At 38.7% G+C, this 16,324-nt stretch overlaps 1 protein-coding gene across 1 annotated transcript; it reads right to left on the reverse strand.

The window, feature by feature from the left end:
* Window positions 1-1,938: 1,938 nt before the first annotated feature.
* On the reverse strand, window positions 1,939-12,834 carry LOC122866629 (inositol monophosphatase 1-like). The gene is made up of 9 exons (XM_044176538.1): window positions 12,682-12,834; window positions 11,250-11,344; window positions 10,930-11,069; window positions 10,697-10,801; window positions 6,928-6,973; window positions 6,724-6,832; window positions 6,226-6,334; window positions 2,520-2,671; window positions 1,939-2,351 (listed from the first exon to the last, which is right to left on the reverse strand). Exons 2-9 carry the CDS (start codon window positions 11,310-11,312, stop codon window positions 2,224-2,226), a joined length of 852 nt encoding a protein of 283 aa, XP_044032473.1. The 5' UTR covers window positions 11,313-11,344; window positions 12,682-12,834; the 3' UTR covers window positions 1,939-2,223.
* Between the last annotated feature and the right edge of the window lie 3,490 nt (window positions 12,835-16,324).

A 16,324-nucleotide genomic window follows, 5' to 3' on the forward strand; every position in this document is an offset into this window, starting at 1 on the left:
TTTAGCTCTACTCTTTACCTCTACATACTGTGTATCACAAGTTTCATTCTTGACCTCAGAAATTGTAGTTTGACAAAAAATCTTTAACTCAAGGACCACTTGACCACTAGATTTCTTCTGGTGCTTTCAGTTGCATGTCATGGCCTTCATCAACTGAGTTTGCTCAGTTGTCATGAAAAGTAAAAAAAATGTTTCTAAATAAATAAATACCTAATTAATAAATATAATACACAAATGCTTCACATTTCATGTTCATATTTTATATAATTACAACTGTGTTATATTGTCAATCGTTCATTATCTTTAAACATCTAACATCAGTTAGATGCCTCACAGGAGGAGAAATGCATTAATAAACAATTGAAAATGTCCATAAATATGCTTACAACTACATTGTGGTTTATCATAATGTGTGAGAAGCCATTTAATGTTATCAAAATAGAAGTCTTAAGTCAGTTGCAAACCTTCACAGTGAAACTGGTACTTGAGTCATCCCATGGCGTTCTGATTGAAAGCTTAAAATAAATGACTTATTTACTATGTAGACACTAAACACACTTTCACATCAACTCAGCCAACATACAATGCATCAAATATTCAACACAGAGGTACTGTTTCATTAGCAATTGTTCAAATGTCCTTGGATTATTATTATTATTATGAAATGGTTAGGATTTAGGACGAGAAAAACACTGACAGTTTCAAGTAAATATGCTAAACTGACTTTTATGAACTTGTGTGTGGTCCTCTGACCTCTGTGGCATTTACTGGATTGTCCTACAAGGCAAATTCCAGCCATCTGGTACTTCAGGCAAGTTCAAGCAAATGTTAACATGTATTGTATTTGCAACTATTATCTGGCCCGCTCCACTGCTACACATAATCCCCCCCCGTAATAAAAAAAGAGCTTCATATTACACATCTGACGCTCAAAGTACTAGAATTACTGGAATTAGATTTTGCCATTTGGAAGACAGACAAACAACATCTCTGTTAGAACATCACACATCACCTCATCATACACTACAGCAGTGGCAGATGTATAGTAGCATAATTATACAAAGAAATTGCAGTTATTTATGTTTCAAAGGCAGCAGTTCAAACCCCCCCCCCCCCCACCACCACCACCCACCACCACCCAACCTCCTGCTGTTATTGTTGCTGCTGCTGCCGCTGCCATTGTTGTTCCTGCTGTTTGTGTTGCTGCTGCTCCATTCGCTGTTGCTGTCAGTTTTTGCTTGCTCCTGCACCTTTGTATTCTTCCTGTGGGACCGATCTCAAAGCCAGCTGTTAATTTACAGATCAGAATAAAGTGTAAGCAGAACAGAAATTAAAAATGACCTCACCTTTCGGATGGGTTCATTGTTTTTCTCGTTGTGAGGATGGAAAAGGTGTTGATAAATCACAAAGGGGACTTCAGCTCATGCTGTCAATCTTTACTTAAGTAGAGTCCATCATACAAACTTATAATAATTATAAAAAAATACTGCAAGTTCAACCACCAAAGTAAAATGAGAGCATCTTGAAGATCCCATCTAATTGCTGATGCATTACTGGCCTCTAGTGGTGAACGGTATAAACAGCAATAATGCTGAAATAGAGGTTCTCAAGGCAATGTGGCGATGTTAACTGTAAGTAAATTATATGACACTTGACAGGGCCAGTGTTTGTGAAGTGACTTCAACATTGACTTAACTCAGTGCTAAGGACTGATGCCTCTAATGAGAGTAATCACCCCGGCAGAATTTCACTCATTTCCATCAGATAATTAACACATTAGAGTCACATGAGACGGGAGGAGAAATCAATTCGGTGATGGGAAATCCAGTCAAAATCACCATCAGTCTCAGACTAGTCCAGCTTCTCCTGCTATCTGTTTTGGTAGCTGGGGTGTGGCAGAGCTGGAAATTGTGTGCAATAAAAACCAAAACAAATATCTTTGTGGATGTGGGTCTACAAACTTAATAATTCATGTTTAATTTAAGATCAAATACATACATGGACAGCTACAAAGACACATGTGCAAATTACAATATGCAAAATTACATCTGTTTCCCACTTCAATCAATATTGATGATAGACACATGTGCAGCCAATGAAACACACCCAGTTTGCAAATTCAGACATTCAGAGGTGATTATAGCACAGTAACTTTATTTACTACATACAGCGATAGAGAGGACTTTTCTTCTTGTACTCATTTTGAAATGCATTTGGATATTCTCATTTCTTCTGGATTGTAGCGTCGTCCCTCACCACTGGGAATATTTCAATTTCCTTGATGATCCGCTCAGCAATAACCTTGTTGTTTGCTGAAACCATCCTTCGAGACATCAAATCAAATGGTCCCCCTAAATTGTCAAACAAAGCCTTTTTTAAGAGGGGTTTCACCAAAAAATCAATCCTGCTTTTAGCCACAGTGTTCGCTTATAACCTTCTTATTCATTTTCAACTTTGCATTCAGTTCAGTACTGCTTAATCACATGACGCTCTGTGATCAGATCTGAAAGCATACACACCATCAACATCCAGTAGTATTCCTCCGGCTTCTTTGACTATAACCGCTCCGGCAGCAATGTCCCAGCAGTGGATCCCAATCTCAAAGAAAGCCTCCACCGCCCCTGTTGCCACCAGACACATGTTAGTGGCAGCTGTCCCTGACCCACGGAGCCTGTCAGGACAGATCAAGTGGAGATGAATGAATACAAAGGCAGCAAACAGTAGACATAGTGAAGTAGAGAAAAAAGGGTTTAAAGTTTTCAGGCTGGCTGGCAGATAGGAAAGTTGCAGTGCCTTAATTTGATGCTTTTTAGGTTGATTATTTTACCCAAATAAATAATTGCCTACACAGAACCCGCATAATGCCTAAAAAATGCCGATACTGCACTCTGACTTTGGATAATCCTTCAGGAAAACAAGGAAGCATGCAGTATCTACATTCATCTTTCTTGTCCATGTTGACTAGTTTGTTTAAGAAAATAAACTTACTTTTGATTATTTGCAGTATATATCTGTTTTGCTAAGTGTCCATGTCTAATATATATATTTAAATCAATATAGTAAATTAATTTACTTTATTAATTTAATTTATTAATTCATGTAAATATGTGACTTTAAGGTAGCTTAACCTCATCAAATATGATGAATTCCACAGTGTCAAAAGCTGACATGGTCGTTACTGCTACTCTAAGCTATTTAGCTTTAGCAGGAGTTTAGCTAGCTGGGTCTATCAAGTAAGATTTTGATGAAGATTGTGGAGATGTGAGAGGACCACGTCAGGTTCTCTGTGATGCTGATTCCCAGGAACCTAAACTATTCACCTACTCCAACTCAGCTCCACTGGGACAGTAAGCAGGGGTGTGTGTCTTTGCCTCCTTTTTCCTAAAATGAACGATCAACTCCTTGGTTTTGCTGACGTTGAGCAGTAGGTTGTTCTCTGTGCAGCACTCTGCACATCCGGCTGATGATGGGGGTGTCATCCGCAAACTTCACAACAGGGTTCTCTCCATGTTGGAGGCTGCAATCATGGGTGTACAGCGTGAACAGGAGGGGGCTGAGCACACAGCCCTGGGAGGCTCCTCTCAGCAGGATTCTTCTCACATCTGCTGTGGATACTGACAGTGGCCGGTCTTCTGGAGGCGGAGCAGACTTTACAGCTGACTCTTTGATGGGGAGCATAAAATGCATTTAGCTCATCTGGTAACGTGGCCTCACATATGATAGGGGCACTTTTGTAGCATGTGACCTTTTTGATCGCCTGCCACATATATTTGGTGTTGTTGGTGTTGAGGTCTCTCCAGTCTCTCCTGCTGTCTCAGCTTTGCCTCCTTGATGCCAGCTTTCAGTCGCGCTCTAGCAGTGTTGTATGCTTCCTTGTAGGAGGGCTTTGTAGCTGCCAGAAATGTTCGTGTACACGTGGTCCAGTGTATTTGTTCCCCTGGTGGGAATGTGGATATGTTGGTGGAATTTCGATAAAATAGTTCTGAGGTCTGTTTGATTAAAATCACCAGCTACAATAAAAACACCATCTGGTTGTTTTGTCATGTAACTGCTGATGACCTCATACAGTTCCTATAGTGCGTTTGGTGAATTTGCATCTGGAGGAATGTAAACAACAGCAACAAAAACACTGGTGAATTCTCTGGGCAGATAATATGGTCGACATCTTAACAATAAAAATTCCACATCTGGGGAACAATGTCCATCCACTTTGACTGCATTTGAGCACCAATCATCATTTAAACAGAGTCGACCTCCTCTCATTTTACTGCAGTCTTGTGTTCTGTCAGCGCGGAAGACGCTCTGCCCGTTGAGTGCAATAGCTTCATCCGGGATGTTGTGATGCAGCCAGGTCTCAGGAAAGATGAGGGCACAGCAGTCTCCGATTTCCCGTTGCTGAGTTAGCCTGAGTCTTATCTCATCCATTTTATTTTCCTGCAACCGGACATTAGCCAGGAGTAGTCTGGTTAGTGAAATAGCCTTAGGTCCGACCTGGGTTAGCTTAGCTCTTAACCCGGCTCTCTTTCCTCTCTTCCTGTTTCGATCATACCGCTTGCGGTGACGTTTGACTAGGCTGGTCTGGTTGTCTGGATAGGAGATGCCTTGAGCAATGATCATTTCAAGGTCAGCTGCACTTAATCCAATCCCTACACTTCCTTTTCCGATGTTGATGAATGTATTACTGTCATAAGTAATACGTGTTTCAATAATAAAGGCGAGAAAATAACAAATTAAAACACAAATGTACAGAAGTTTGACGGAGCTAGTGGCTGCTGCATCTACATGCGCACCCGTTGCCATGGTATCGTGAGTGGATATAGCTACAGTAAAGCATCATTTAGTTATGTCGAACAACAAACTGAATTACCAAGTCAGTTTGTCAAAATTGATATTTTACATTTAGAAACAGATGTCTTGTCCATTTTAACTATTTTGTTTAAGAAAACAAACTTTATTTTGATTATTTACAGGCCATAGTTTATAGGAAATAAATGTAGCCTGTTTTGCTAGGTGTTGCCATCTGTCTAATATTGATATTGAACTCAATACAATGAATTAATTTACAATTTACTACATGTAAATATGTTATGTAAGGGATAAAGCACACCAATCATTGTTGGTCATTATTGTGTAGATGTGCATCTTTGATCCAATGCAATGCGAAGATGTGAAGGTGCGAAGATCCTCCGCTTTGCGTCGGGGGCCTTCATCATCCTGTCGGGGTTAATTTCGCAATAATGACTGGCTCGCTGTACATTATCCCGCTTATTACACGGCTTTGTTGAATACTCAATTCTCATTGATCAATTACGCCATTCTATGGTCTGTTCTTTCTGAAGAGCAGACCACTGCTATGAATAACAGACCATTGCTATGGACGCATAGCAATGGTCATAGACTCGAGTCCAATCATATCAATCTGCAGAAAGAAGTCCTATGGCAAAAAAAGTCCTATGGCAAAAAAAACAAAAAAACATTTTAAAATCAATTCAATCAGTATTTGGTGTCAAATTATCGATTTCTTTGGTAAGTATCTGTGTAATAAGCGGGATAATGTACAGCGAGCCGGTCATCCAGTTGGTCCATTACATAGTAACCACACCAAATTACATGAATTCCACTGGTGTCGCTGAGATGGCTTGTACTGATACTCTGCTAAGCTAGTAAGCTTAAGCAGAAGTTTAGCTAGCTGGGGTTTTTTCTCTATCATGATTGGATGTAGCCTCATTTAGTTATTTGTAATAACAAACTGAATTACCAAGAAATAAGTTCATCAAAATGGGTATTTTTCAATTACAGATAATAGCTAGGGAAAAACCAATAAGTACATTTATTTTTAGCTTTAGCTAAGGTCAACTTTGGCTATCTCACCAGCTAGCTTTCACTCGATGTAGCTCTCTTGCTTTAGCTGTCTAGTTGGCTGTTTCTCTGTGGAAGAGAGTGTTGTAAGTGCAACAGTGGCTTCTAGAGCCAAGAGATTATCAAACCAGAGTGCAGTTACTGTGATTTGTCTTGGTTTTTTGCTCCATTTTGTAGTCACTGCAAATTTTACGTGCTGATTCACAGAAATTACACATTTCTAAAGGCATAACAATTTTTAATATAGTAAAACAAATGCCAAAAAGTTAGATTCCAGTCTTAAGACAAAATCAACACAAAAAAATGAATTACTCTGTTTTGGCTACACAGCATAATAATGAGTCTATGCATATCAAGACCACTTACCCATGCACTGGGATGCGGAGGATCTTCTGCATGGTGGAGAAGATCTTGGTTACTTTTTCCTTGCTCCTGTCAATTCCATGCTCAGAGATGATAATGGACTTATTGATATCTGCAATGACAGCATACCAAAGGGGTTACAGTGACTGTAAAGGTGTGCACACTCACACATACAGAAGGCTACCACGTAAAAGTCCTCCAGATTGAATGTATGTAACATTTTTGATGTAGAGGGTTCTGCTTGAATGCTTTCTTAATTTTTTCTTTAAAAAAATTGTAATCTTGAGGTCCTTGATGTGAAAGGGATGACTATGTATGGATCTTCCAGCTGTTAAATTTCAATTTCAAAAGCAAGGCAAAGTATGGCACACATTTGTGGTGGCTGCAAAGCTCCTTTTGTGTTATATATCCTAGTTGAAATGACTTTTTTTCATTTTCAAATATGCAGAATAGCATGTAAAAACTTTTGACAGGTACTGCACGGAAACATAACTGCATTACCTTTGACATCGGACACCTGAATTGGTTCATCATTGCAGAAAGCTCCCTGCCCCTTCCTTGCTTTATACATCTTGTCCTCCAAACAGCTGTACACCACACCAAACTCCAACTGAAAACAAACGTCATTCTTTCAAGCTTTCACTTCCTAAGTATGGATGAACTACTTTTAATGACTGTGAAATTCTCTCGTTCGATTTGACATACCTCCTTATTGACAGCAAAGGCAATAGACACAGCTACAAACGGGAATCTGTGAACAAGTAGTTTAATGTTCATGAGATCAGTGTGCTATTACATAGCTGGAAAAAGGTACTTTTTTCTTACCAAGTTCATCTGTTAATTCATAAATGATGGTTAAGAAAATTCCTTGAAGGAAGGGTGACATTTTGGAAAATATGCTTTAAATATGCTTTCTTGCCGAGATGAAAAGATTGATACTATTTTCATGTCTCTCTGTTGAATAAGAAGCAATATGAAGCTGGAACAAGGAGACAGTTACCTTAGCTTAGCATAAAGACTGGAAGCAGGGGGAAATAGTTAGCCTGGCTCTGTTCAAAGGTAACAAAATCTGCAAAAAAGTACAAATTCTCTTTTTTGTATGGAGCTGGGCTAGCTGTTTCCCCTGCATCCAGTCTTTATGTTAATCTAACTGTCTCCTGTCTGTAGGTTTATATTTAGCGTACAGACATGAGAGTGATATCAACCTTCTAATTACTCACTCTCGGCAAAATAGCAAATAATGAGTAGTGCTGGAATAGTGCACATTTCCGTATTAGTGGTTCAAGCCCGAGTGGACTGGGAACCACGAATGCACATTCGAAAACCTTACATGCACACATTCCCTAAGTTGAGATGCATCTCTTGATATAAGCCACGCCCCCTTTCAGCCTATAATATATTTTATTTAAATAGCGAAATATGCAAAACCTACTTTTACAAACTCCTCCTTGGCCGCAAGTCCGATCTGTACGTAATTTTATACGTGGCATCTATGGACCCTCATGATCAAAAGTTATTAAAAGAATTTTGATACTCCCAAAAATGCGCAAATTATAAAGGAACAACTTCCGGTAGGTTGCAGTGAAACAGTAAGTGATGTCATATCTCCACATAGGTTTGTCCGATTAACACAAAACTTGTGCCAGTACTTTCCCATGCCCACCGAGGCTCAGTGCAAAATTTGGCACCAATTATTTGCACATTTATAATTTTAGGATCAACATCTTTTATGTAAATGTGATCAATTACTGTCCCATTTTCTGTTGTTGGTGTGGTTACAATTTGACTGTAACCTTGCTGTTGCATGAGGTTTTCTATACCCATTATTATTTTGCCTCCTGAAAGTTGATTAAAATGACTAACTATACAATAGTCAGTTGTTGGTTTTTTTTAAATAGGCTAATTTTGTATGATGGTGGTCTATACAGCACTATGTAATTGTGGTTCAGAGGCTGAACATTAAACATTATGGCTTTCAAGTTGCTGAAAGGCACATGTAGAATGTTACAAATGATGTGATTTTTGTGATAGAAGCAAACACCACCATCTTGTTTTATCTGTAAACCAGAGAAAATTGCCATGTTGCTGTACGATTGAGACCTTACTTTATGGTGTAATGTCCATCCAGGCATTGCAGTATTATTATGTGGTGCATTGTGTTGTAACCATGTTTCTGTAGTCCAAAGTATGTCATCATCCAGTATCCTGTGACCATGTTTTAGGTCTGTTACGTGTACATCTCGACCTTGAATGTTATGTATAGTGTTATGTAGAATTTTCTTCTGAGAAAATTCTGTTCTTGTTAATGGAGCTTCAATATATTTTTCAATTTTCTGTAGACAAATGTCAATATCATTTTTTGAATACATGGCAGTGGCTTTAAAATCTTGAATCACAAGATCTTCCAAAGATGTCACTCGACTTAAGGCTACATATGCTTGGCCAGCCGAGAAAATGTTTTTACATGACACCACTTTGTCTAAAGTTAAGCCTTGAACTTTATGTATTGTGCAAGCCCCGGCTAGATGTAATGGAAATTGACATCTAACTCCACCACTGCTTCTCACTTTGTCCTTTCAGCACCTATTGGGGTTGCATTTTCAAGTCCTGGTACTGAACATGGAAATTTAACCTTAAGTTTTCTGCCAGTCTTTTTATCATAAAAACTGACATAAATCGTTTGGAATTTGTCGTTTCCATCAAATTTCACAGTACAAACAGTGACACTCAATTAACAAGACCATCTGTAACATCTATAGTTTTGATAATCATAACGCGAGCCTTCGGACCAACACTTTGCAATCTATCCAAATATGTTTTTTTGTCATAGGTATGTAAGCTGTTGTTATGTGCAAATTGCCCCATTTAAGGGTTTTTATTAGAATCTTGAGCTTGAATTTGCACAATATCTAAACATACCTTGTGCAACATATTGAAATTATGTGTTTGCACTTCACTGTTTGCTGTAAAAATGTGAAGGTCCTCTGTGTCTTCGCCCATGCCTGTCTCACATTGTTTTAATAACATCCTGCTCTTTAAATTTTTCCCCTTTGGTATGTTTCCTGAGTCAGTTTTGTGTCAACTATTGGTCCTTTTGCCGCACTATTTCTGTCAACTCTATGTGACTGAAAGTAGGTTGGTCCCTATTTGCTCCGTGTAAAGAGGACTTCCTTTAACTGGTGGTAGCTGATACAAATCTCCAACAGCTATAACAGAAACATTGCCAAAGGGAGAAAAATCAGTGCATTGTTTAATTTGTCGTAGTCTGCCATGGATATAGGCCAAAAGTTTGTCTATTACCAGTATTTGTAGATCTTTCAAACTGGCTTTTAATGTATTTACTTTTTCCTCCCTTAGAGGTTGATATGGCAATGAAGCATTACTAGCAATCGCAAAGCTGTTGTGTAGCATTGTAGCATTAATGTTATATGCAGCCACACCAGTAGGAGCAGTTAGTAAAACATGAATGTCATCTGGATTATTAGACAATCTGCATGCCTCATAATACACAACTTTTATTAAACGAGACTTTCTTGTGCCTGCTCCTTCAGAAATGAATACATGAAATGGGTCAGGATTTTCCCATTTACTTTATCTAGGCACCATTGACGTATTTTGTAAAACACCTGTGCCTGTAGCTCATTTAATGAGCACATAATAGATAATGCTTCTGATCGATTAATTTTCTGCATTTGAAATTCAACTGACACCGCCCTCCTTTCTAGTGGTTGTAAATCTGTGGTCTTTTTCATTAGGACACATCTCTGTAAATACTCATTTCTTCTTCATTCTAAGTGCTCCAATTCTGCTTCAGGACATAGAGCTGCCCATGTTTTCCAATCTCTGTGCTGATCTCCACCTGAGCTTTGCGTCGCATTCATGGGACTGCAGGTCCGACTTGCACTGCCTCCGTGGGCCTCATGATGCAACCCTGGTAATACCTGCTTACAGGTCTAGTTTTTGATTGAAGCTGCTACTTCCCAGACCCACAGAAATAAAGCAATTGTACTAGCTAGGTTGATCTCACTAGTGAGCATAACTTCAACGTACACACAATGTGTGTTAAAATACATCTGTGTTTGTCTAGGTATGGAAAAATTCTCCCAAAACTACCCATTTATGTAATCTGTGACTTTTATCTGGCTGTGTCGGTGGCCAGGAGAGATGAAACAGTACAGATGGAGCTTAACTCTGCTTATCTCAGAGATACCTATCCTTAGAAGGGGACAGGTCCTGAAATTTCATTGTGTGAGAAGTGTTTTTGACCCCCTTAAAAAAACTACAGCTCAGAAAGTAAGATTTAAAAGTCATATACAGTCTATCATTGTTTAGAACCAATGAATCATTGAGTCAGATGTATTTATCAACAATACTAGCAAGCCATGCAGATACTGTCAATGTATGGTGCCATATTTGGTGTGCTGTTTGGTTTACTAACACAACAAATTGTCCTTTAGCAACACAGATATCTTACCCATGTACAAAGTTTGTGGTGCCGTCCACAGGGTCTATGATCCATGTAGGTTTGTCAGTTAAGATACACAGCTCCCCCTTTGCGACTGACTCCTCTCCAATGAAACTGCAGCACAGAAGAACCAATGGACCAATGAGGAATATCAAGATATGATATGATTTTATGTCTCTGTTACAAACAATACAAGCATATAAAGATTCATATATAGGTGTGTGTTTGTGTGCATGTCTCACCAGTGTGTGCCCTCTCCGAATTCCTCTTTAAGAGACCCGATTATGATTTTCTCCACCCTCTCGTCAGTCTTGGTGACAAGGTCTACAGTGCAGCTCTTTGTCATGACCCTTATTTCACTCTCCCCGGCTTTCCTAATTTCCTAAATTAATGGAATATTAGTGGCCCATGCTTAGGGTTCTTGAGGTTAAAATAGGGGTATATTTTGATCATCACAAAATTTCATAATCTTTTCAAGCCAAGGCTGTTTTCAAGTTTTACCCTATGTTACAAACACCAGAGAAGAACTACATTTAGAGGCTATAAGATGGCTCTTACGTACCGCACCAGCTTTTCTTGCCACTGCAACAGCAAAGTCATATGCCTTCTGCCATGGGTCAGCCATTTTGTTTCTATGGGGGGTTTACTGAGGAGAGCCTGTAAAATAATTAAAGCTTGTAAAAGCGCAACAACGACTCATGCATAAAAGTGTAAAACATTTATATGTCATGCATAAGAAATGCAATAAAGTGCAACTTAAATAAATAAAACAATTAGAAGCTATTGTTAAAAAAATGTCTGTTGCAAAAGGTGTTAATGGTGACGTCCTGTCTCTGAGGCCCACAAAACAATGCTTCTAAACCTGCATGCTTGGCACACTACTCTTACAACAAATTAGTTATGTAACACTTCACTGCAGCTGGTATCTGTCTATCATGCATTGGTGTAAATCACAACCACAGGTTTTAGACTTGAAAACAATTTCGATTAGTAAACAGCCATTGGCAAGGATGTAGGTTTGGTTTCAGAAGTGGGGGGTCATATCATGCTTTAGAAATTAGTGGTAGTCTAATAAAAAAAAATAATGGCGGTGTAAATTGCTGTATTAGTAATTCAAATCACATTTAGCCTAGTTTTTGTTGATAGAGACCTCATACTTGATAGATAAATATTGTATGTTAATCTTGATTTTGTTGTTGTTGCTGTTGTATTTTTTTTTAGAACACACTGTACGTCAGTTCTTCATACTATACATCATATGCTAATAGAAATCATATGTGTCCATTGGTGGAAGAAGTACTCAGATATTTTACTTAAGTAAAAGTAGCAATACCTCTGTTAGAAAGTCCTGCATTCAAAATTTTACTTAAATAAAATGACATAAGTATTAGCATCAAAATATACTTGAAGTACCAAAAGTAAAAGTACTCATTATGCAGAATGGCCCATTTCAGAATAATATACAGAATATTATATTATATCACTGGATTATAATTAGTGATGTATTTATGTGTAAGCATCACTAATGTTGCAGCTGGTAAAGGTGGGGCTAATTTCAAGTGCTTTATATACTGCTTACTCAATAATATATCCTAATTTATAAGTTGATTTCTATTTTGTATTAATAATCTGAATCTGCAAAGCATGGTAACTAATGTCAAATAAATGTAATGGAGTAAAAAGTACAATATTGGCTTCCAAAATGTAGTGGAGTATAAAGTTGCATAAAATGGAAATACTCAAGTAAAGTACATGTACCTCAAAATTGTTCTTAAGTACAGTACTTGAGTAAATGTACCTAGGTACATTCCACCACTGTATGTGTCAGAGTAGTGGCTGCTTTTTGAAGATTCTTCATAAAGAGTTTTTGGTGATCAGTTACACAATAATGACCAATATGATTATCCATCCGCTATGATGATAAGCACACACCGGTACACCTTTTATGCACACATGTATCATCCATGCACTGCTAAAATGAAAGAAAACCTTACCTTGTGAAGTCAGGTGGGGCTGTCAAAGGTAGTTCCTAGATGCTAGTGCACTGTCTTTTGAAAAACTTAACTTTAAGTTGCCTCATTGGAGAGACGAGGCACTTAAAAAAGCTGGCATGGCAGAGTCGGAAAAGTACTAGCACCGCCCTCACGTGTTTCTTCATAGCAACCTGAAAAAAAAAAAAAACATTTTGTGCTTATGAAGGCCGACTTGCAGCAACTACTGTACAGTTAGTGCATCTATGGCTGGATAAGTTAAGTGGAAAATTTTCAGGTCACATATGTACATGCAATAGCTGACATGACTAAATGCTGAACAGTGCAGCATACAAAATGCCATACTCTTAGTGTTGATGTCAGCTCATAAATCAGATTTGCTGAGGTGAGAATCTTACATTTTTGTGGAAAAATAAGTGTACATTCCAGCTCCTGACTGGGATTTGGCATGAAAAAAAAGCTCCTGTCAGTTTTATATTTCCTGACAGTTTCACAGCTATTGAGCTTTCCCTTTATGTCCATTTACTGTATTCCGCTAGTGGAAGATACTTTGAAAGGTCCCCTGAGGAGTCAGCTTAGATTATTTGTGCATGCATGCCCATTTCTCACTGTGCCTGCTGGAAGTTGGATAAAATATCCTCATGAACTGAATGGAAGCATTTACTGTAGATACACACATCTAGATGTATCTGTATCTACATTTATATATCTAAATGTTTATCCGTCATAACTGTTCATTCCTGCAACAGTTATTGTTTAGACCCGTAAAAGCATGCAGTTATTGTATCTCAAGGTAACGGAAATGCAAATTTTACGTTACCACTTAATTTTTCCTCCTCTGTGAGAGAATCCCCACAATCAGGAGATACTGCAGGGTACATATATCAAATGACAATATTATGATAGAGGTTAAAGGTGTTCTTAACTCTAGGTACTCTAGGCACTACTCCCAGAATTACAGTATATGTGCTTGAATGTTTTGGCCCCAAATCCTATTTAAATGCATGCTGCACTTAAGCCCCGATGGAGTGTAAGACTATTCTCTGAATCTTCAAGCTCCTTCTCTTAAAACACCAAAAAGCTGTCTTGCGGGAAGTTACATCTTGCTGCAAAACAGGTTGTTCAATTAGTGCTGAATGCTGCAAGACTCAAGAAAATTACATTGCAGTTCTACATTGTCTGTGTTAGTAAAAGTAGCCTAAGCAGAAACAGATCAGCAAATCAGCTTTTTCCTGAGCTTGCTCAGGCATGATGTTCATCACTGCCACGCCTTGCATAAAGCTTTTGTGTTTTGATATAACCTGAAAAAACCAGTTTTGGCTGTTTGCTATTGCACTTGTAATGACAGGATGAGTACTAAGGCAAATGTTTAAGTATCACATCTGATCCTCTTGAAGCAAGTTAGACATCTGATATCAATCATCATATGATAACAGTTACATTAAGCAAAGATCAAGCTGGAATAAAACATTGTCATCCTACTACACAAGTTGCTGGATTCACTAGATATTCTGATTCACAAGCTGTGCAGCTAAAAACAACAGACCTCTGTTGAACTTAACAGATCAGTATGGGGTATTATGAAGGAGGGATTTGTTGAAAGTTTTGTTTGACCAGAAGCAGCAGGAGAGCAGTTGTCACCCTGTTGTCCCTGTTGTGCACTAAATATAAGATGCTCTCTAAAATGTTGGGAGGCAGGTTGAGGGAAGTGATAGGACAAGCAAAACAAATACATCAGTCCTGCTGTCTCCCTGGCAGGTCGGTTATGAATAATTTATCCAAGATGATGGATGTTTTGGATGTTTGGTTCCCTGGAATCACAGCTGTAACTGAGGGCTGCCATGATGCTAAACCTGCTGAAGGTCAATGGTGCACCCTGAAAGATGAGCAGGAGCTTCAGACAGGTTGTTTCCTGTCTAGAGTCCTATATAAGCCCCTTTTGAGTTTTGGGTCTACAGCCGTGCAAGCTGCTCTGTGAGGCTGTACTCAATGCTAATTCCAGCATGCTAACATGCTCACAATGAATATGTTAACATGATGATGTTTAGCAGGTTATGTTTAGCATGTTAACCACCTTAGTTTAGTGAGTTAGCAACATTTGCTAAGTAGCACTAAACACCAAATATAGCTGAGGCTCACCAAAGTCATAAGGATTCATTGTCTGGTTTAGTAGATGTTGAGCTATTTCACTGGATGAGTGAAAACTGGTGGCAGTAGATGAGTCAGGGGATCACCAAAGTCAGCAGGTTTCATCCTCTGGGCACCATGGCTATCTGTACCTAATTCTATGACAATTCATTCAATAGTTGAAAAAAAAACCCCCAAAAATGTTAATCTCATGATGGTGCAAAGTCAGAGGATTATAAAAATCAGAAGGCTTCATCCTCTGAGGACTGTGAATAAATGTGAATGCACATTTCATGACAAACCACCTAAAAGTTGTTGAGATATTTCAGTTTGGAACAAAGTTGTGGACCGCCCATTCAACCAACATTGCTATACCCACAACGCTAGCGTGGCTAAAATAAATAAAGGAAATGCATGATAATATGATGGCAGATCAAGCCAAAGGCAGAGCACAAAAACACATATAGAGGTATAGAAACAAAACGGAAAAAGTAATTGAAACAAAGAAAAAACAGACATTATAATAAATGTCCACAGAGCCTGACTCTCCAATTTCCAGGGGCACATTTTTGGGATGTAGCAGGAAAACACAGCCGTGCCAGATTTTTGAAAGAACAATGGTTGGTACTTCCTAATGGAAATCAGGACATACAGTAAAAGTATAAGGACTTGGTTTGCTGTGCCATTAACGACTCTATAAACAAGTAAAAAAAACATTAAAAATCAAAAGACGGGGAACCAACAACATTTGTTGAGCAGCTGTTGGTGTAAAGGTGGAGTTGACTGAGGAGGACTTGGCTTTCAGCTGTCTGACTTTAGAAAATATTCCCAACACTAGTGATTTCGTCTGAACCCCCTGCTGCAGACTAACATGGACCATTGATTTCTGTGGAGGGGGCTGCAGCAGTGTAAGACCTGGGTTATGCTCAAGCAAAGTGTTTTAAAACCATTTGTTGGTCATCAGCAAACACAGACAAGACAACAGTCCGTGGAGAGCAAAACTCTGGGCTATTTCATAGAGTACATCAGCCCGGGGGGCCGTCCATCGCTCTGCATGTGCGGTGTCTGCAGCACTGACTGAAAGGGCAGGGGAAATGCAGCAGAGAATTTTACATGGTGTAATGGCTGTGAATGCTTTTATCTCTCTTCTAAATCACAACGGTAGCAGTCAGTGTGTTTTATTCCCAGTGTTTTATAGAGTGTCAGAGGCCTGTTTTCTGTTTATTTGGGTTCCTGTTTGCCGCCAGAGACCCTTTTCTTTCTTCATATTCTTACTTTATAGATTTTATAAGGAGAAAAGACAGTTTATCATTTTTCTAGGTCAGAGCAAATATGGACATTTATTTATGTTCTGAACACACAACTGATTGAGGCCACTGGTAGCATGTCAGGAAATAAGGAGCCTTGCTGGAGATTAAATAGAGGGATTTTCCATTCTCCAATGTAGTTGGGTCTCTGTAAATAATATTATGAAGAGTACGTTCTAGACCTGCTCTATAGGAAAAGTGCAATGAGATTT

The sequence above is a fragment of the Siniperca chuatsi genome, linkage group LG19 (assembly GCF_020085105.1).
Source record: "Siniperca chuatsi isolate FFG_IHB_CAS linkage group LG19, ASM2008510v1, whole genome shotgun sequence".
Lineage (NCBI taxonomy): Eukaryota > Metazoa > Chordata > Actinopteri > Centrarchiformes > Sinipercidae > Siniperca > Siniperca chuatsi.

Excerpts from the sequence above, each read along its gene's own strand:
- LOC122866629 (XM_044176538.1), bottom strand. The coding sequence starts at position 11,312 with ATGGCTGACCCATGGCAGAAGGCATATGACTTTGCTGTTGCAGTGGCA. Across the intron at positions 6,833-6,927 it reads CCTTTGCTGTCAATAAGGAG|TTGGAGTTTGGTGTGGTGTA; the intron begins GTATGTCAAATC and ends GTTTGTTTTCAG. Across the intron at positions 2,352-2,519 it reads AATACTACTGGATGTTGATG|GGGGACCATTTGATTTGATG; the intron begins GTGTGTATGCTT and ends TTGACAATTTAG.